This window comes from Rhinatrema bivittatum, chromosome 1 (genome assembly GCF_901001135.1).
Source record: "Rhinatrema bivittatum chromosome 1, aRhiBiv1.1, whole genome shotgun sequence".
In the NCBI taxonomy this organism is placed as follows: domain Eukaryota; kingdom Metazoa; phylum Chordata; class Amphibia; order Gymnophiona; family Rhinatrematidae; genus Rhinatrema; species Rhinatrema bivittatum.
The window spans coordinates 153,867,610-153,889,209 of NC_042615.1; the positions used below are offsets into that span (position 1 = coordinate 153,867,610).

Below are 21,600 nucleotides of genomic sequence, written 5' to 3' on the forward strand. Positions count from 1 at the left end.
AACATTGAATAAATTACAGGTTGTGGTAAACAGTTTAGAAATAATTTAGAGAAGTGTTAACCTGCTTTATAAATGTTACACTGGATAATAAATTCTGACTAGATGTTTATTGAATAAGTAGTTAGCATTTCAAACAATGTGTTGACAGGGTTTACCACTGACCTCGGATATGAAGGACATTGATAGTCTGATGAGATTGTCGGGTAAAATTGAATGTGAAAGCCCTAACAGACATCTTTATGATTTTGTTGGGAACATCAGACTTGATGGACATGGGTAAGTAAAGGTCTTTTTAACTAAGATATTCAATAGTTTGATGAAAACTACAATTTGTCATAGCTTAAAGAGATTTCTAGTGAATACAGTTTTGGCTTGCTGCATGTATTTAGTAGTGATTTATTTTTCTAAACAACAAAACCTACAATTAGTAATTATTGGGCCTTATTTTAAATTATATATCTTCTTCTTGAGTGAGTGTTATGCTTAAGAAGTAATACTCTTTCAACCCAGGGGAAAGAATCAGCCAAGTGTTTTGCTTACATTTGGTGATTAGCTGAAAAGAAACACTGGTGTAACCTGGGATGTCACTTTTGCACTTGGTTATGTATTGGAAGGGAAGTGAGAGAAAACTAGGGAGATATTGACAGTCATCCTGCCCCCCCCCCCCCATACACACATCAACCCCCATGACTCTTCAAATTTTACTGCTTTCTTCATGTCATTTAGCTGGTATGGGCTTACCCTGGGATGCTTGCCTTCAGCTGGTGGTGTGCAGACGCAATGAGAGAATCAGCATGGGCCCTGTGAGCCAGCATATGCTCACACCCTCTTCTTGTATGGACGTCCTTTTACCAAGGAAAACCTATGTAAATGATAGGGTTGCTGCAGGACCCCTTGGTGATGCTATTATTCCAGTTTCAAATTCCTGTTCAGCAAATTGTTCTGATTACAGATGCAGCCAACCTGGGCTGGAGGGTTTCACCTACATACCCAGTGCCAGTTGTCTCCGGAACAAAAAGTTCACATCAACCTGCTAATGCTTTGGACAGTTCTAAATGCTCTAAGGGCTTTCAGAAATCAGATGGCCAACAAAATTGTCCTTGTACTAAGAACTAGGCAGTAATGTTCTACCTGTATAATCAGGAAGAAACGAGTGCCATCTTCCCATACCAGGAAATAGTTAACTTGTTGAACTCAGCTCCCTCTCACAAGACTAACTTAAGAGCCATGTCCGTAGCAGGAAAAAAAGAACATTATGGTAGACAGTCATCACCAGGACCCCTACAAATGTTCCTTGGGTCAGGATGTAGCAAACAGAATCTTTGTTTAATGTGGTGCAAATAAGAGATTTGTTTTGCAACAACCCAATACAGGAAGGTGTGAGTTTTCTGCTCCAATAGGACATTAGATGACAGGTTAGGGGCAGACACTCTCTTCATTCATTGGGAGCAAGTCTTCTGTATGCATTTTTTTCTGATAACTTTGGCAATAACCATAAAACACTTCAGAAGAGACAGGTCCCTTTTGGCCAAGACAAATCTGTTTTCTGTTCTTGTGGGACCTGTCCCAGAAGAATCCAATCAAATTGTGAATGCAAACAATCCTGATCATGCAGGACAAGGAAACACTGCTCCACCCCAATATCCATGTTGAGGGAGCTATAGTAAGATCCCTTGGCTTGTCTGAACAGGTATCTGAAATCAGGCTTTCTTCTAGAAAGAAATCCTCCAGAAGGTCTTATGATTTTAAATGAAAGGCCTTACGTCACTTTTCCATAACAAAAATGGCTTGAATACCTTTTATCTTTCAGAGTCTGGCCTTAAAGCCATCTCTGTCAGAGTACACTTTGATGTAATGGTTGTGTATCACCAGCATATAGAAGGAAATTCCATCACTGTATAACCTTTGCCAGGACTTGCCTCATAACGCCTCCCACAGTATAATGGAACATGAACATAGTTGATATTGAAAGCTCTCTTTGAGCCTCTGGATAATTGTGGGCTTTAAGTATCTGCCCCAGATGATTGCACGTTTAGTGGCAGTCACGCCTGCAGAATCTGTGAGGTTCAGACCTTTATCCACCTTGTGCCAGATTTCATCATAATGTGGTGCTCTGTGTACATTACATACCAAATTCTTACCTAGGGTTTTGTCAGACTTCATCTTAAATCACTCAGTCATCCTTCCAACATTTTTCTCTAGACCACATTTTTACAAAAGTAAAAGGGCCCTTCATTCTCTGGATATGCAGAGAACTGTTACCTTTCACCTAGAGTGGACTAAAGGTAATTGAAAGTATATTGAACTTTTTAATTCTTTTTACCCTAATACGTCTGGAAATAAGGTGACAAATTGTACCATTTTTAATTGGATAGCAACTAGCATCTACTTTTATTATGCCCAGTAGGCTATAAAGGACCATAATATTAGGGTTTTGGTGATTTTGATTACACACCAAACATTTACCTTCATTGAGAAAATTTGCAAGGCTGTAATTTAGTTCATGACCTCTCATGAGGGGTAGAGCCCTACTCCATCACCCATATTATTTTGGGCTGGCTTTCATTTTTGGAAAAAAAAAATAAAAATCTTTGCAAAAAACAAAACAAAGCATATATTTTCCTAATAAAAACATGTCTCCTATGTGTTGTGAATCAAGCAAATAAAGTCCAACATGACCCATCCAGTCTGCCCAGTTGAAATTCATCTTCTTTTAGTAGGTTAGCCCCCCCCCCCCCCCCCGGTTTGGACTATGAATAACCTCCGTGCTTGGGGTGAGGAGTACCACATGAGAAACTTCTTTACTAATATTTATTTATTTATCTAAACATTTTATATACCGTTGTTCCATGTAAAGATCACAATGTGTGTGTGTGTGTGTGGGGGGGGGGGGGAATCAAGAAAATGAAGAAGGCCCTCTTGATGGTGGAGCTGGCTAGATAACAAACCAAATAGATGAGCACTGCAGTGTCTCCCGGAGAGCTTCCCCAAATGGTTTACTTGATACTGAATAGATAGCTGGCCTGATTTCAGTCTCTTACAGAAAGACCATGGTTCACCAGTTTCTCTTTCCCAGCCAGGGTTTATGCTTGACTTTGGCTGAAAGGTTGAAGCATTTAAGATGAGATACTGAATTTGTGACAAAAGGCAAGGAAATAAACCTTCTCCCTTCTCTGCTAAAATACTCTGTGCTTAACTCAGTCTCTTAGGAGGGCAATCTGACCATGTGTTTTTGGGCCTGGATATCTCTGGAAAGAAAGTCTCAGTATCTTTGCTCCTGGTTCCTCTGACCCTTGTTGGGATTTTACATATAGCTTGTCTGAAGAACAGCTGTTTCTCTTTTTCCTCAGATGCAGACTTCTGTCTCTCCCTCAATAATTAGCACTTTAGGAGAAGAACTGATTGTAGGGCTGCCAGATGCATTTCTCACTTCCTGGCTTCTGGCTCCTATATTTGGCTGTCCCCACCCTGCTACACACAGTCAGATCTGTCCAAATTGTGCCTTTTCTACTTTAAATGGTCTCCCAGCATTCTCTTGGCTTCTTCCTTTGCTGGCTATGTAGTGCTGTTCTTTGGGTAGGCTAAACAGTACAGCTCTTTTCCCAAATCGCTAACACTGTGAGTGCTGGATGCTGGTTGTTGCATAATATTTATCATTCACAGGAGTTCATACAGGAGTTTAGAAGTATTTTTATATTCCTTCACCTTGGCTGTGGTGGCTTGCAGTATCTTCTTTTTTAAATGTTAGCGCCAGCAGCCTGGTTAGGGTGGAGCCCATCCTGTCTGAATAACCTCACACTTCCCCAGAATATTCCCCAATTCCTAACAAATCTAAAATCCTCTTCCCTATACCATCATTTCATCCACACTTTCAGGCTGATACAGTAAGGACGCGGTAGAAAAAGTGCGGCGTTTGCCGCGCGCACAGTTCGGATCACATACCGCTCGATACAGTATTTAAATGGCATGCAAATGCAAGCCGCGTCCATGAAGCGCAACCCATTTTACTGTATAGAGCGCTATACAGCGCCTATACAGTATCCTGGGTGCGCTGGTACCTGTCGTTTCAAATGACATTTGAAACGACAGGTACCAGGAAGTGGATCCCAACTTTAAGCAAAAGAAAAGGATCAGAGAAGTATCAGCTGGCCTTTAACAGCAAGGGTCATGATTTAGCAAGACAATTCCCCTAGGGGAAAAAAATACAACCAAATCAGACCAAAAGAAAAACGTATTAGGAAGGACCTGTTTCCAAGCATAACTTAAACTCTTGCCTGCCCAACCTAAAATCCAACGCACCGGGAAAGCCACTCTTCAGATCGTGACTAATCCCATCACTGGAAGGACGAAAGATTTTTTTAAGCGTCCCAGTTCCTCTCTCCACTATATCAATGTATTCTTCTTTCCACTGCAATGTGAACAGTATTCTGAAAAATAACTTTCAAACCCAGGGTGGTGGAGCATTGTTGTGCTTGATAAAACCTGTACTCAACAGGATCGGGCAAACTTCCCCCAGCCCCCGCTCACCTGCCCTGGCCGCGTCCATGGGTGCCGGTCTCCGGAGCAGCCCCAGTCCTCTCTCCCCTCCTCCCGGGGGCAGCCGGCAGCGAGAGCGGCTTCAGCAGCCCGGGGCGGATCGGGCACTCCCCATGCGAGGCGGCTTCCAGCAGCCCCACCGGCGAGGGTGCATGAACGCACGCCGTGACCTGAGCGCCCGGCTGGATGTCAGAGGTCACGGTGTGCGCTCATGGCAGCGAAGGTGCATGAATGCACGCCGTGACCTGAGCGCCTGTAGAAGGGAGTTCACTATAGCGTCATGGTCAATCGCTGGAGACCCATCACTGTGATGGATGCAAGCATCCTATGCCCTAGAACTCTATCACCCTAAGTGCTGTATTGTGACCTTTGGGGAGGCCTGCAATGGCTGTGTAAGATGTGGTGCCTATGCGGAAAGTGTTCTTTAGCATTCACTCTGTAAACTCATTGCCCCAGTGACCTCTTAAAAATCTGCCACAAACTGGTAAAGACTTAGCGGTGATGTGTCCTGCTATAACAGCCAACCAGCCAGCCTTCCGGCCACTCTAGTGCGTATAAGCAAATAATCCATCTCTTTTGACTGGGCATGTTACCAATAATCTGACCCATGCAGCTTGGTCTGTTTTGGACTGCCTGATACCCAACACTAACTTGTCTGCTGTCACTTTACATCAGAGCCTAGTAGGCCTCTTAATCTCTCCTTGTATGCCTACCATTGAAATAGTGTAGTATCCCCATGCTGACGTGGATGCTATCCTCACTAGAAAGTGATATAACCTCCCTAATGAACAACATGCCTGGCTGACGGACTATCGCATTATAAACATCTACCAGCCATTAACCCAAGTCCAACATGGAAAGAAATCCATCAAACATAAAACAAAGGAATGGAAGGGGGCAGACACACAATAACTCATCATAATGGACCCTCTGTCTACTAATGCAGGAGAGGTGTGTGTGTGTGTGTGGGGGGGGGGGGGGGGAGTCATTGTGGTGCAGGCAACTGGTTCAATTAGTAACCGTAACTGGTGCAGATGTTTGTCACTGCTTCTCCATTGTTGCCCAAAACCCAGCTCGCTGCAACCTGGGGTCTGTGCACCCAGATACTGTCGCACTCCGCTTGGGGATAAGACATTTGCTGAAAGGGATAAAGTCATAAATGTACTCAGGAGTGATGTACTGCACAATGCAGGGCCTAGATATCTGTTCCCTGCAAGCAGCCCATTAATTACTACTCTAGGATCATGCTGTAGTTAGGAAAAGAGGCATTCGATAGTTATACCTGTTCTCAGTAAGGAGATCCTATGCATTTAAGGGGCACACTGGTGGCTCTTGTAGCATTGCGGTATCGATGGGAAAAACTGTACTGGCCTGGATATGCATATCTATCTATCTAAATACAATGTAGGCAACTGAGCATGCAGATTCAAAAAGGGCCTCGCTACATCCAGGCCTTAGTTGCAGCATGGCTGCCTCTCTACTATTTTGCATGTCCGCCAGATGCCAGCCATTCTGCACCTCCCTTGGTGGTGAGAATCCACTTGACCCTCCAACATACTACCCATTCTACACCCTTGCCTGCCCCCAGTCACTGGTAGAACCAGAAGGGGTCCTCTGCTCCACGACTGGGCAGGAATCGCCACCGGGCTGCCCTGATTCTGATGCGCTGGCGCCCTTCCAGGAGGAAGCTGGAGGCAAAGATAAGGAAACATCCCTGTCACCATTGCTCATGGACACACCGCATGGGGCCACAAGCAGCTGCTCTCAAGGTGCCCCAGATTGTTGGAGTCTGCCGTGGAAGAGGTGATGATGGGCCCTACTGTGGAGATGGGGGCAGCCATAATGTGCTTGAGCCATCACGCTGGACCAAGAGCCCTCACACGATCCTGACATAACCTCCTCATCTCCTTATTTTTTGTTTTAATAATAATGCATGACCACAATGGAGAAGCTGAGCAGGAGTGCCACCCAAAATGTCCCATATGTGCCACTGGCCAGATGCCATCTGCCCCACCTCTAAGACTAAAGGGCCATAGGAAGCTGTGCCAGCAAGATGCCAACAGCAAGACCAGGCGACAGCAGGGCAGCTTGAATCAGGAGGCCCCTACTCAGCATTCCCTGCATGGATGCCATACCAAAGCTGCTCCACAAAATGAACACTAATGTAAAAGCAGCTCAGCGATTTTCCTCCCTCCCCCCCCCCCCCCCCTCCAAAGACCCAACTCCTGGCTAACCTCTGCTGGTACGACTGGCATAGCCAAGCATGTCCGCTACCTGGGGAAAGAAGGGGAGCACAAAGAGGATATCTGTAATAAAATGCCACGGAGCCATGGTGGAGAACTGCCAAAAAGAGAGAGGCAAATGCCAGCAGGACTTTAAATCTCCCACCAGTGACACCCCCTGAGACTGTGCCATCATGCCCTTCCCCCCTAGCCAGTCAATGCGGCACTGGTGTTTTGGGCCAATAATCTCGGCATGCCTGGCACTGAGCCAGTCTTGGCAAGGGGTGGCTGCTCAGTCGGGTGCCCATTATTCGCACTGGGAGGCCGCCCATAAAGTAAAATTAGTAGCAGATAGTTTAGTGGGAATGAGAGCACACTTCCATGCATGCTGAAATTCTTTAATAAAAAAAAAAATGCTGGATGATTCTTTCACTGTGTCAGTGAACACAGTACAGTCAGATGATATATATATATATATATTATTCCATTGTACTGATATTTGAGAACAAAAAGTGCAGGAAAATAAAATCGTTTTATTGTATTTGGCTTGTAAAACTATAGACAGTTTTTATTCTGCTGTATTGCTTGGATTTTTTTTTTTTTTACATTTGGTATTTCAAAACTACACAGGGATGGAAGAAAATATCTTTATTAAAGATTTAGTATATGGAATATTTTATGTTTTACTTCTAGGAAATGGTAATATATTTTTCATACTGTACCAAATGTAATAGATGTGCTTTTTCCCTTTACCAATATTGAAAAAGAGTGTATCAAAATCCCTAACCATATTGTTGAAAATGTATTCTTTATGACTTGGAATGCCTCTAGTTTCTTTTATTTAACATATTATATTTTGCTTTAATAATACTTTGACAAAAAATATTGTTGCATATATACTACTATAGTCTTATTTTCTGTAGCCTTAAAGTAATTCAGCTTAGTTGTGTTGTCAAAATAGAGATAGACCACTGCTTGATTAGAAAGGTTCTGTACTTCAGTAAGAAACATTATTTCTGAAACAGATTACATCTCCTTTTTGTTATGCCCAAGTAGGCTTGACCAGAAACTAGAGGAAATGACGACAAGTTTTATGCAAATTGAGGCCTGCCTCCTGATTTAGCTACAGTATATGTTGACTTTTATTATATTGTAGTAGTCAGAGTATAGATCAGGGGCCCCCAAACTTTCTACACAGGGGGCCAGTTCACTGTCCCTCAGACTGTTGGAGGGCCGGACTATAAAAAAAAACTATGAACAAATCCCTATGCACACTGCAAATATCTTATTTTAAAGTAAAAAAAACAAAACGGGAACAAATACAATATTTAAAATAAAGAACAAGTACATTTAAATCAACAAACTGACCAGTATTTCAATGGGAACTATGGGCCTGCTTTTGGCTAATGAGATGGTCAGTGTCCGGTTTCATATTTGTCACTGCTAGCCGTAACAAGTGATGCAAGTGTGCATCAGTTAGTCATAGATCTGGTTGGAGATTTCAGATGTTTCATTCTGGAAAAAGTCTGTTCACAGACATAAGTGCTGCCAAAGATGGTTGCCATTTTGAGTGCATGGTTCCTGAGATTAGGCTATGTCTCAGAGGGGCGAGATGCATAGAAATTAGGCAAGCTGCTTGACTTGAATGCATCTTTTAGAGAGTCACAATTCTGCAGTTCAGCCAGTTCCATTTGGTAAATTGTATCCACATTTTCACTGTCAATAGAAAATGGGTTACGGAAAAGCTGTATGGTCCTGTTCATGGAGATGAAGCTCTTTAAATCTGAATTGGAACTCCTTTTGCAACTTTTCCAGTGAACCCACACATGTTTCTTTTGGGAATGCAATCAAGGGTTTTTCCGCTAACAGATTTTGAGTTAAGGGGAGATGGCAGAAATGTTCCTCCTTCACTTGTTTGATAAGGAGGCCTAATTTTACTTCAAATGCTTTCACATGTGATTGCAAATCACAGATGAGCTTCCCTTTTCCTTGCAGTTGCACATTGAATCTGTTGAGTAGCTCTGTTACATCTGTCAGAACGGTGAGGTGCCATTTCCATTCTGCATCATTGAGCTCTGGTACTTTGTTTTTTTGAAAGCATAAAAGCTGTAATCTGTGGAAGTAAGTCATAGAAATGTCTCAAAACTCTCCCTCGACTCAGCCAACGGACTTCTGTGTGGTACAGAACATCTTCATAGGCAACATTTAGCTCAGACAGAAATTCCTGAAATTGTCTGTTTAGTGCATTAGTTCTAATGAAGTTAACACAAGATACCACAATTTTTTCATAAGAGTCCCACTTCAGTGATTTACTACATAGCGCTTGTTGGTGGATGAGGCAGTGTATGGCTATTGGATGAGAATGGTTACGTTTGTCCATCTCTTGGTTAATGCGAGCAATTACTCCTTTCTTGGACCCCACCATGCTAGGAGCACCAACAGTTGTCACACTGGCTAGTTTAGCCCAGTCCAGCTCCAAATCCTTCATAGTTTGGGAAACCTTTTCATAGATATCCTCTCCTGTAGTTGTTCCTTTGATGCTTTGCAGTGCAGCAAGCTCTTCTGTGACTTCGAAATTGTCATTCGTCCCACGAATAAAAATTAGAAGTTGTGCAGAATCACGAACATCATTGCTCTCGTCGAGTGCCAAGGAAAAATAGGAAAGTTTCTTGCGGAGTTTTGCAAATGCTGATGCAAATTGTCTCCCATTTCTTCAATCCTTTGTGTAATTGTAGATCCTGAAAGACTAACTGTACTAAAGTCTGCCTTTTCTGGACACATCTTTGGCAACAGAAAGAAGGCACTCTTTAACAAATTCTCCCTCCACGAATGGTCTGCCAGTGCACGCTATTAGCTTGGCAACTTGAAAACTTGCTCGCAGTGATGAAATATTTAGCTGCTTCTGCTTCACAAAAGTATTTTGCTGAGTTGTCAATGTATTTTTCAGTTTTAATATTTTATCTTTTCTCACATCTCCGACCAAACAATCATATTTATCTTTATGTTGAGTTTGATAGTGTCGACGCAAATTGTATTCTTTGAACTCAGACACTATATTCTGGCATATCAAACACACAGCTCTTTCCTTGTACTGCATGAAAAAGTAATCATAAGTCCACTGTTCTTTGAATATCCTACATTCCGAGTCAATTTTTCTCTTTCTTGACGTCATTGTTTCCTAGGGATTCAAAATTGCTATTAGTAAAATACCAATAGATATATATATACAGCCCTACAAAAACAATATACCAACAATAATTTTGCCCACACAGAGGCATACAGACTGCACTGCCCATCAATGCAGTCTGATCTGTGTCCATCAATGCAGCCTTCCCAGTCCACATCATTTCAGCCTCACCAGTGGCCATATTGGTGGAACTCCACTTTTACTTCAGGCTCACACTGGTGCGGTGATGTGGGGCGCCGCAGTCGCAGACCGGATGTGCGTCATGACGCGCTTCCGGAGCCGTGATGCGTGCGTCCTGCATCACTGAAAGTAGTACTGTACGTGAGCGATGCCACGCTTTGCGGCGCCGCCACATACAGTACTCCAGGAGCACAGGATGCATCTCCTCACTGACCACCAATGAAAGAGGTGCCCCTTCCGGAAGTGTGATGGGGGCCGGATAAATGGCCTCAGGGGGCCGCAGTTTGGGGACCCCTGGTATAGATATTTAAATTTGATGACTCCCATACATTGCTTTATTTTCTTAAGTCAAGCCTATTATAGGCACATAAATGCTCTTTTCTGGTATTGTGTACATCAGTGGCGTTTAAAAAAAAAAAAAAAAAAAAAAAAAAAAAAAAGGTTAAAATGTGTGTACATCTATATAAATAAAAATGTAAATGTTCGTTTGTTCAAAATCTTAAATCTCCGAAAGTTCTTCACCGATGGCTTTGAAATTTTGACACAAGTTTGCATTTGAATACGCGCATGTTTTTATATACCTGTATTATATAGATGTCACACCTGTGACAGGTAAAACATGCTTTTTGGAAAAACAGCGCCATCTGTTGGACGTACAAGCAACACACGCTATCTACAATATAAATGGGCTCTGACCCACGGCCCGCAAATGCACAGTAGAGAGCAGCTCTACCGCGTTGGGATGGCTGGAGCAGAGCAAATGCAGTAGAAAGCAGCTGTGAAGAGATCACAAGCAGCTGCAGCCTGCAGCAGCCAAAGTGCAAAGAGCTGAACAGAGAACAGCTCGCCCTCCTCCCCCGCCCCCTGAGTCCCGCAGATAAGGAGAAGCCAAGTAAAATTCCCGCAACTGCGGGGGGAGGGGGAAGGCAGTGCTGTCAGCCCGCCTGTGGGTCTCAGCCGCCACGGGAAGAGTTTACATGGGCATTGCTCCACCTCCACTCCCAGCAAAGCACCATGACGAAAGTGAAAGCCAGAGCCCTGCTCCCTCCTCCCTCTCAAGCCCCCGATCAGATTTCTTAAAGGCACAGGTCTGCCAGAAAGAGCAAAGTAAGCTAGGCAACGTGTCCCAAATCTGTTGCAGTGCCTGCCACCTGCCCTTTGCAAGGGGGGGGGGGACGGGACGGAGTGTTTTCCTCTCTCTCCCAGACACAACTGGTATGGGAACTTTGCAAGCTCTTGTGAGTGCAGAGCAAAGACTTAGGTGGGGAGGGGTCAAAAATCCTGCCCGTTTTAACTGTGTGAGAGAGAAGTGTGGTAATGTGCGCTGAAGGCGCAGAGAGAGGGAGACTACATGAGGGATTGTGTATGTGTGTGAGAGGGATTGGGCATGCGTGTATGAGGGACAGAGGGAGAGTGTATGTGCAAGAGAGAGAGCGAAAGGAAGCCTATGTAGGGGGATGTATGAGAGAGAGATTCTCAAACCCCCCCCCCCCCCCAGCTCTCCACTTATAGGTTACAGTGGAAGGGGTTCAGAGTAGAGGGGAATGGGAGAACAAAGGAGTTGGGGCCTGTAAGGATAGAGTGAAAGGGGTCTGAGCCTGTCCCTCCACCACCAGGGAAGGGAGTTGGGATGGCAGGACCATTACGCCTCGTGAGATCCCCCTCGGCCACCATGGCAGCTACCTACCGCCGCCTCTGGCCCTTCATGGTGCTTGGGGGGGGGGGGGGGGGAGCGAAGCAGAGCAAAGACTTAGGAGGAGAGGGGAAAAATCTCCCCCGTTTTAACAGGCTTAACGGCTTGGACTAAATATTTTACGATTCCATTTCAGTGTTTCCGATTGCATTGTTAAATTGAATTTTCATAGATTTAGATTTATTTTCATTTTGATTTAATTATTTCGTGTGACATTGCGTTGGAATTGAGCTGTGTCGTTTACCATACTGTTCATTTAGTGAGTATAGTTTGTTTTTTCTTTTTTCATTCTTTTTAATTTCTAGAATTATGTGGTTTACATCTAGACATGGATTGCTTCTCACATGGACAATTATATGTTGCGTGTTCTAGAGTCTGCAAACCAGACAATCTCTATATCTGCACAGACAATGGAACAACAAAAAATATTGTATACCCACAAGCATTGTGAAATTAACCATATTCAAAACATGCACTTTCTCTTTTCTTTCTTTTCCATTTAACCAGACTGAGCCCCAGCAACGCGTGGCCGGGTACAGCTAGTATATATATAGAGATATGTCTTGTGTTGGTCAGTCTGTCTGTTGTCTGTCTGAAACTGAAAAAGTATAGAAACAAACATGAAAAATGAATGTGACACAAATTCTGTATTGCTCCATAGTGAGACTGCGCCTTGTGTTCTGTGTTTAATTCTGGTTTTCATATCTCAAAAAAGATACGGTTGCTCTGGAGAAATTACAGAAAAGGGTGACCAAAATGATGAAAGGGATGGAACAGTTTGCCTATGAGGAAAGGCTAAAGAGGTTAGGATTGTTCAGCTTGGAGAAAAAATGGCTGAGAGGGGAAATGATGAAGGTGTACAAAATCAAGAGCGGACTAGAAGGGGTAAATGTGAATTGGTTGTTTACTCTTTCAGATAATAGGACGATTAGGGGGCACTCTATGAAGTGAGCAAGTACCACATTTAAAACAAATCAGAGAAAATTATTTTTCACTCAACACACAATTAAGCTCTGGAATTCATTGCCAGAGGATGTGGTTAAGACAGTTAATTAGATGGGTTTAAAAAAGGTTTGGACAAATTCCTGGATGGGAAGTCCATAAACTGCTATTAGTCAAGTTGACTTAGGGAATAGCCACTGCTTTAGTAGCATGGGATCTGTTTAATGTTTGGGTACTTGCCAAGTACTTGTGTCTTGGATTGGCCACTGTTGGAAACAGGTCGCTGAGCTTGATAGACCCTCACTCTGACCCAGGATGTCGCTTTAGCTGTGCATAAGCTTGATATTGAGACATAATAAATAACTCTATATGAAAATTTGGAACAAATCAGATTGTTCAGCTTGTATAGCTGAACAATTGTTCAGGTGTATAGCTGCTCCCAATAAGAGAATACTTCTCTTATTGGGAGCAGCTATACACCTGACCCTGCAGTAGAAACTTAGAAACATGTTGGTAAGATAGGCCACATGGTCTTTTTATCTAACTACAACTACTGATCATCTATACAATCCTTTCCACTCCCTCAGAGATCTCGTCTGTGTATCACATGCTTTCTAGACTTAAGATAATGTTCTTGTCTTTATCACATCTACTGAGAGGTTATTCCATGCATCCACAATCCTTTCTGTAAATAAATATTTCCTTAGAAGTTTTCCTGAGTCTACCCCCTTTCATATTGATCCCATAGCCTCTCAATTCTAGAACCTCCTATTTGTTGGAAGAGGCCCACCTCTTGTGCATTAATATCTTGGAGCTATTTAAGGTCTTTCATATTGCTCCTGTTCTTCATTTCCTCTAGGTTAGATCTTTGTCTGTTACCATATGTTTTATAATAAAGACCATTTTAATAGTCACCGTCTAGACTGAGACTATCCGGTTTATATCCTTTTGAAGATGTGGTCTCCAGAACCATACACAGTTTTCCAAATGAGATCTCAGCAGGAATTTATACAAGGACAATATCACCTTTTTTTCTGCTGACAATTCACTCCCTATCAAGAATCTTTTTGGCTTTTGCTGTTTCTATGTAATACTATGTTTCTATGTAATAATATACATACTATGTTTCTATGTAATAATAATAAGGCACCGTTGCCCATGAGTTAATCTGTAAACCGATGCTGGTATATAAAAAAACAAATAAATCACCTTAACCACCTGTTTGGTCACCTTTAAGATTCAGATTTGATCACATCCAGATCCCACTTTTGTTATGCTTAGAAGAATTTCACTGTCTCTTCTGTACTGCTTCCTTGAGTTTTGTAGCCCGAATTATGACTCTGCATTTTTTAATCTTAGCTGCCAGACTCTGGACCATTCCTCAAGCTTTACTATATCCTTCATGTTTCCCCTATCTTTCTGGCTGTCTACCCTGTTGCAAAGTTTGGTATTAGCCACAAAAAGATGAACCTTTCCCAATTTTTCTTCTGCAATGTCTCTTTCAAAATTTCTGTGAAGAACCGGTGCAAGGACTGATCCCTGTGGCACACTAATAGTAACACTCTTCTCAAAGTGAACTCCATTTTACCATTACCCTTTGTCTCCTGCGCAATTCCTTTCTAACAGTTATTTTAGGCCCATACTAAAAGTGTTCAATTTACAAGTCGCCTATGTAGAACTGTGTCAAAGGCTTTAAAGAAATCCAGGTTCACATATTTATTCGAAAAATTTGTAGCTCACCTATCTTAAATTCTAACAGGTGAAGTTTCAAAAGTTACCCAAGTAAATACAGTATACTATCATAGCAATTTTCAAAAGCCATTTATGTTCATAAAGTACACTTACACAGGTAAATCCTGTGGAATACTCAATGGCATATATTGTAGCAATTTTCATAAGCTCACTTACACGGGTAGCGTGCATTTATACCTGAAAAACCCACTTTTACACGTGTAAATGCTTTTGAAAATCAGGTTCTTTGTGGATAACTACATGCATAGTATAATATATAAAACTCCATCAGGGATAGGCAATTCAGTCCTAGAGTGACACAAACAGGTCTGGTTTTCAGTATATTCACAATAAATATGCAAGAGGTACCATATATTTGCATACACTGCCTCCATTGTATACAAATATATATCATGAGATGTCTAGAACGGGTAAATGTGAATCTGTTATTTACTCTGTCGGATAATAGGCTAGGGGGCACTCCATGAAGTTAGCATGTGGCACATTTAAAACTAATCGTAGAAAGTTCTTTTTCACTCAACGCACAATTAAACTCTGGAATTTGTTGCCAGAGGATGTGGTTAGTGCAGTTAGTGTAGCTGTGTTTAAAAAAAAAAAAGGATTGGATAAGTTCTTGGAGGAGAAGTCCATTACCTGCTATTAATTAAGTTGACTTAAAAAATAGCCACTGCTATTACTAACAGTAACATGGAATAGTCTTAGTTTTTGGGTACTTGCCAGGTTCTTGTGGTCTGGATTAGCCACTGTTGGAAACAGGATGCTGGGCTTGATGGACCCTTGGTCTGACCCAGTATGGCATTTCTTATGTTCTTATGCACTATCTTCTGTTTTAACAGTACTTCCTTTTATTCACCACTGAGGTCTGACTAGATGGCCTGTGGTTACCCGCCACCTCTTTACTTCCATTTTTATGAAGTGGAACCACATCTGCCTGGCTCCAGTTCTCCAGAGCTACTTCTGTCTCTAAAGAAGCATTGAATAAGTCAGCCAGTGGATCTGCCAGAACTTCTCTAAGTTCCCTTAATACCCATCGCTTTACCTGCCTGAGGTAGGTAGCTCAACTAAAAGGAGATAGAGAACACAGTCAATTCCAATATAGCTTCCACCACCTTTTCTCTTAAGCCCCTACAAGCATCGTTGTCTTCCTCCTTGGTTCTTAAAGTTCTCATTCTTATTCTTATGCCCACACCCCCCTTCCATGTTCTGGAACCAAGTGTTGTAATAATCCAAACAGCTACCAAAATTAATGTCTCTTGCACAAACATCCCAGCAGCTTTGTGATTATTTGAGAAGGCTATAACCATGACTGAGCATACTGTTAGCTTTTCTAGATGCTTTATCACATCGATTTGGCTACCTTAAGATCTGAGATGATTACTCTCTAGAGCTCTTTCATGTTTGACAGCTTGCAGTTCGTGTCATTTTATTGGATATGTGGCTAATGATTCTTGCATCCCAAATGCATAGTTTTACATTTCTTAGCACTGAAGCTCATTTTCCAAACCATTGAGTATTCTTCCAGTTTTTTCATGTCCCATTTCATTTTTAACACCTTCCTGTATGTCTACTCAGAGATTTTTGTATAAGCTGCAAGTTATCATATTCTGCCTCAAAATCCTCAGGAAAATTAATAAAGATAGAAAAAAGAATCTGTCCTAGTACCAAGCCCTATTTACTATACTGGTAACTTTACCTTCACTGGCTTTGACTCCATTCATCACCATTCTCAGAATCCTACTTCTCAACCAGTTTCTTACCCAGTTTAAATTTTCTGTCCTAATCCCATTACTGTTCAGTTTGCTTACCAGTCTTCTGGGTGCAACAGTATCCAAAGCCTTAGTGATGTTCATGTAGATATTGTCTACTGCACTTGCCCACATATGTCACCACACAGCCTCATTTGAATCTCTTTAAAAGAAGTGAGAATAAAATCCTTTACTTATAAGCACTGAGTGATTTTTCTCTTTGTGTGTATGTGTGTGTGTATATAAAAACCATGCTTCTTTAGAAACTTTAATCTGCTGAATTCAAGGTTGTTGTGACCATCGGCTTCGGGCTGTCGCAACCGACCCAACTCACGTCATGTATTGCCCTGCTCTCCTCTGGGTGAATTTGCGGCTGTGGCTAGCCGCTACCACCGCGTACCTCTGGGCTCTCGAAACTCCTCATGGCAGCTGGGACGCCGCTGACCCACACGCTGACTCTGGGCCTTCCTAGGCTCGCATGCGCACGCTACCGGGCCTCCCTTTAAAGGCCCAATGGTGGGAACCTCGGGGGCATCCCCAACTGATGACATCATAAGTTTGGGATTTATAAGCACCTCCCTTGGCCTACGCTAACCAACTTGGCAATGAGTTCCTGTTGCGACTGTCGGTGCTAGACAGCTTTGCCCCGTTTGCCTCGCCTTATTCACGGCTCCTCCTGCTTACCTAGGAAAGATGGCTACCGCCACTTCTACAAGCCGACCTCTCCGGCGTCCCCGGAATGGCTATGGTGCAGCCTCCCGCCATGCTCCTCCCAGGTACCTACTAGGATGTGCGCCACCCATGTCTTTATTCCAACTTTGGCGCAAACCTCGGGGGCGTTCCCCCTTGCTGACGTCATGCTATCCGGGTATATACTATTCTAATTTGCTAGCTCATTGAGTTAGCAAGGACTCTAATCTGTTCCTGTCTACGCTACTCTGCTGCTTCCGTGCTGCCGCTGGAAGCTCTCTCTCTGCCCTTCGGGGAACTGCTAACCTGGATACCCGCTCCTCGGGGGCCTTCTGCTTTATTTCAGGTGTCTTACAGGGAACAGGTACTCGCTCCTTGAGGGCCTGCTCTCCCTGCCTTGGTGCCTGCACCTCCTCCTACAACCTGATGGAATCGCATATCTACAGCAAACACCTAGTGTGTACAATAACTGTGTCTATCTCATCCACAGTACTTCCTTGCTGGGAAACCTGCTTCGGAACCTCCTAAGACCAACGGCGTGAGAAGGGCTCCCTCTGCCGAGGCCCCTGAGACTGCAACTACCAGACTACCTCACTACTGCCACCTCTGGTGGTACTCTTCAAGCTGTATAATAAAGAACTAACTGTGTTTGTGTGTTTTGAGTCTAGTCTAGTACTGTGGCTCCTCACGGGGTTCCTCCCTGTGGGCGTGGTCATCTGCCACAGTATACAAGGATCCACCCAAACACCACTCAACCATAACAGTTCCTTCGCCTCACTAGTGCTTGTTCCTGTTTCTCCGGATCCATGGTTCCTGCCTTGGATCTCCATCTGCTGATCTGGACTCTGGCTCTGGTACCCGCTCCTCAGGGGCCTGCTTGTGCTTTCTATGAGAGACCTGGTCTCCAGGCTTCCCCGCTCCTCAGGGTAGCTCCTGCACTCCTCACCAGAGGTCCTGCCTGCTCGCTTCTCCGCTCCTCGGGGTTGCCTCAAGCACTGCCTATCAGAGATACCATCTCTACGCTTTCCCGCTCCTTGGAGCAGAGTCTACGTTACCACACCGGAGACTTTGACTCTATGCTTCCCTGCTCTTCGGGGCAGCCCCTATGTCATCACACCAGAGACTCTTGCTATGCTGTCCCACCCCTCGGGACAGTCTCTACATCACTCCTCCAGAAAATCATGTCTTCGCAGCTCCTCTGGGCCTGCCTAGCGCTCCTCTGACTTGGAGGTTCCTGCTTTAGTACACTGTCTCTTCACTCCTGGCTAAGTACTGTGACTCCTCTGAGCTGTGCCCTTCGCCCCGCTCCTCGGGATGCCTCACAGTATATCTCCGTGCAGGTACCTGCTATGACGTGGCCGTGATGCAGGATGTTCTCACTCTGCTGAACTACAGTCATGTCCCCTGCTGCAGCTGACCTCGCCTCCTGACAGTGAGGACCTGTGGAGCTCCACCCCTCAGGTAGTATCAACCTCCACCTCAGGCCAAGGGTCCACGAATCCTAACAAAGGTAATTCTATGAATGTAACACACACACACAATATCTTTTAGTTCTATGTTTGATGCTTCAAAATACTGGTTTTTGGAATGCAGACCATTAGTGAAGCACATCATTGGATCCACTCACAGGATACAAATTAAAAAGGTCCTAATGACTCCGTTGACCATTTTGTTCATTCTTTGAAGATTGTAGTTGTTCCAGAGGAGATTGGAGGTGTGCAGATGTCCCACTTCACAAAAGTGGATGTACAGAGGAGGCTGGAAGCCCTAGTTCAGTTAGTGTGAGCTTGGTGGTGCATATATTCGTGGAAATGCTACTAAAGAAAAGAATAGTGGAATACCTTGAATTTAGCTGATTAAGGGATCTAAAGAAGCATGGTTTTGCAAGGAGATGTATGACATTTATCAATGGAGAGAACTGGTAATGCTGTACTTAAGTTTCACTAATGCCTTTGAAACATTTTGACACAGAATGTTCATAAAGAAACTCAGCAGCTTAGGGGTGGGTCCTAAATTGGTAAACTGGGTTAGAATCTGGTTTTGATAAGAGGTACCACTAATACTAGAGAGAGGAAATTATAATAACCTCTGTACAGGTATCTGGTGAGACTCTACCTTGAATACTTTATACAATCCTGGAGATCACATCAACAGAAAACTTTGATAAGCTGGAGGTAAGTTAATCAAAATGATGCACGGCCTGCATGGTAAACCATACATAGAGGTACTGAAGGAACTATAGATTACTCTATAGAAAAAACAAACATTCAAATATCTAACAGGCTTCACTAATGTACCAGAAGATAGCATTTTCCATAGAAAGAATCTCCATGATAAAGGGTCATTGTATGAAGGATAGGAAGCTCAAAAGGAATACAGGAAAGTACTTATTTACTGAGTTGTAGGCAGTGTTTCCTGCACACACAGGGAAACAGCACGCCTGAGAAAAGGAAAATAGAATGGTATTTCAAAGAACACTGTGCACACATTTATTCCCTGCTTCTAAAATGTTGCACACAAGAACTCTTTTGCACATATAGCCCACAGAAAAGTAGATGGAACATTGGTGGTTGGAGTTAGTACAGTGGAAGAATTGAAACATACTTTGTACAGAGTGCCTTCATGATGGGGAGTAAGGGAAAAGCCCACAGATCAAGCTGGACTTGTGACCACATATTAGGCAGACACAAGTGGACAGACTGGATGGGATGGACCAAGTAATCCTTGGCTGCTGGCATCTGTTTTTAACACTTCTATTTCCTCCTCCTCTTCCCCAAATAACCAGAACTGAGTTTTTGTTTTTAAATCAAGAATTATATATGTTTATCCTTGAAATAAAACTGCATTGTCCAGCACCAGTCTAGTAACAGAATGCACTCATGTAGCAGATGACTTGTCTCTTCGTATTTTGTATTTTTAAATGGTCAAACTGATGTCATTTACCTCTATGTAGGTATTTTGGCATGGAGTTTCCCCACTTCATTTTTATTATCTTTCTGGGGTAGTTCAGAAGAAATTTTATGTCTTATATTGTCTGGTCTGTAATATGGTTATACTTAGAATTATCATGTTGATTATGGCAGAATATACAAAAATTAAAAAAAAAGATAAAATATTTTTCAACTATATGGGTGTGTGTAGAAAACACATAATTGGATATAAAGTATGGTGGCCCTCTTAGAAAGTATAATTCATGGAAAGCAAGCCATGCTTCCCTTAACTTTAACTTATGTCCCCTGTTTCCACCTTTCCAAATTTCTTTATGCCTAAACTTATCTCAACTTATAACTGCAGGAGTGTCTATGTAAGATGTTTTGTATATGCGTTTGTAGCTTTTTATATGGTTCTCTAACATACTATTGCTTTATTCCAGTACTGTTCCCCTAGGCCCCGATCAAATTCTTCTACGAGGAGCACAGCTGAGAAATACACAGTGGGTTCATGGAATTGTTGTCTACACAGGTCATGATACAAAACTCATGCAGGTAAAGTATATCTTTATTTTAAGTGAATATTCTAGCTCTGTGCTGTAGATTAGCTAATAGCGTTGTAGTTAGATTTTTTAAAATTCTGTTGAGGAATATTGAAATATATATTACAGTACAAATGTGAAAAATTAAGATACCAAAATTACCAGTATTCATAGTAAAGATTGCAAAGGCAGATAAAGACAAAAATGGTCCATCAAGTCTGCCTACCAAGATGTTTAGGGCTGTAACTGCTGCTCTGTGCAGTCAGGTGGCTCCATCCAAGCCGTAAAAGCAGGTGATGGCCAGACCTTCTCCTCCTCTCAACTTATTCGTTGTTTCTTGTGGTGCACAGAATGCCTGCCTAATCATTGAAGCACAAGAGATGACTGTCCCTGTCCTATCATCATCATGAGTGAATTTGATCAAACTTTGGTGCAGTAAGGTAAACAGCCAAATAGCTAAACCATACGTAAACTGTAAGATATGCCCAGATGGATCCTTTGAATGCACCATTGACTGGTTGTAGCTGCTGTTCCATGCAGAAATGTTACTGCAGGTTACCATGCTTTTTCATTTCCATCTTCTAGTCACTGAAGCTATTGTAAGTAGTAACAAGGATGCCACAGCATAAGTCTATATTCAAATTACAGCTCATGATTCCAAGCCACTGTTATACGTGTGACGGTACCTAATTTAAATCTCTTAGCCAATTCACCATGATACATGGAGGAAATTGTTTTTGTTTGAAATAGAGGATGATACAAGACTGGCTTTGTCTGGTCTTTATAGAGACCATTCCAGTATAGTCTGCTGTTCTAGAGAATATTTTAATAGAGTTTAATATAATACAATAAGTATTAAGGAAACACATTAGTTATAACTTGTAAGGAAATGAAATAAGTAAACAAGGTGAAAAAAAACAAGAAGCAGAAAAAAAAAGGGAGAGAATTAACAGCCAAACATTCTTTCATTCCACTCAACCCCTCATAAAAAGGGAAAAAGAATATATAATAAAGTTATATTCCTAATGCCTCTTATCTCACAAAAAAGGGTGAAAATCCATATAACAAGGAGAAAGAAGGAAATTAAAACAAATAACTAAATAGGCCAACGCTGTAGCAGCATACCACCATATTGAACGATTGCAGGTTATTACAACAATCCCATTTTAAGATTCCAAGGG

The 21,600-nt window shown here is 42.6% G+C and overlaps 1 protein-coding gene across 4 annotated transcripts in view; it reads left to right on the forward strand.

The window, feature by feature from the left end:
* Positions 1–21,600, forward strand: part of ATP8A1 (ATPase phospholipid transporting 8A1) — a 559,403-nt gene that overhangs the window by 119,373 nt on the left and 418,430 nt on the right. For all 4 annotated transcript variants that reach the window (XM_029588616.1, XM_029588605.1, XM_029588632.1 and 1 more), the window contains exons 9-10: positions 149–276; positions 20,321–20,432. In XM_029588616.1, coding sequence (XP_029444476.1) covers positions 149–276; positions 20,321–20,432 — 240 coding nt within the window. The remainder of the gene's footprint in view (positions 1–148; positions 277–20,320; positions 20,433–21,600) is intronic.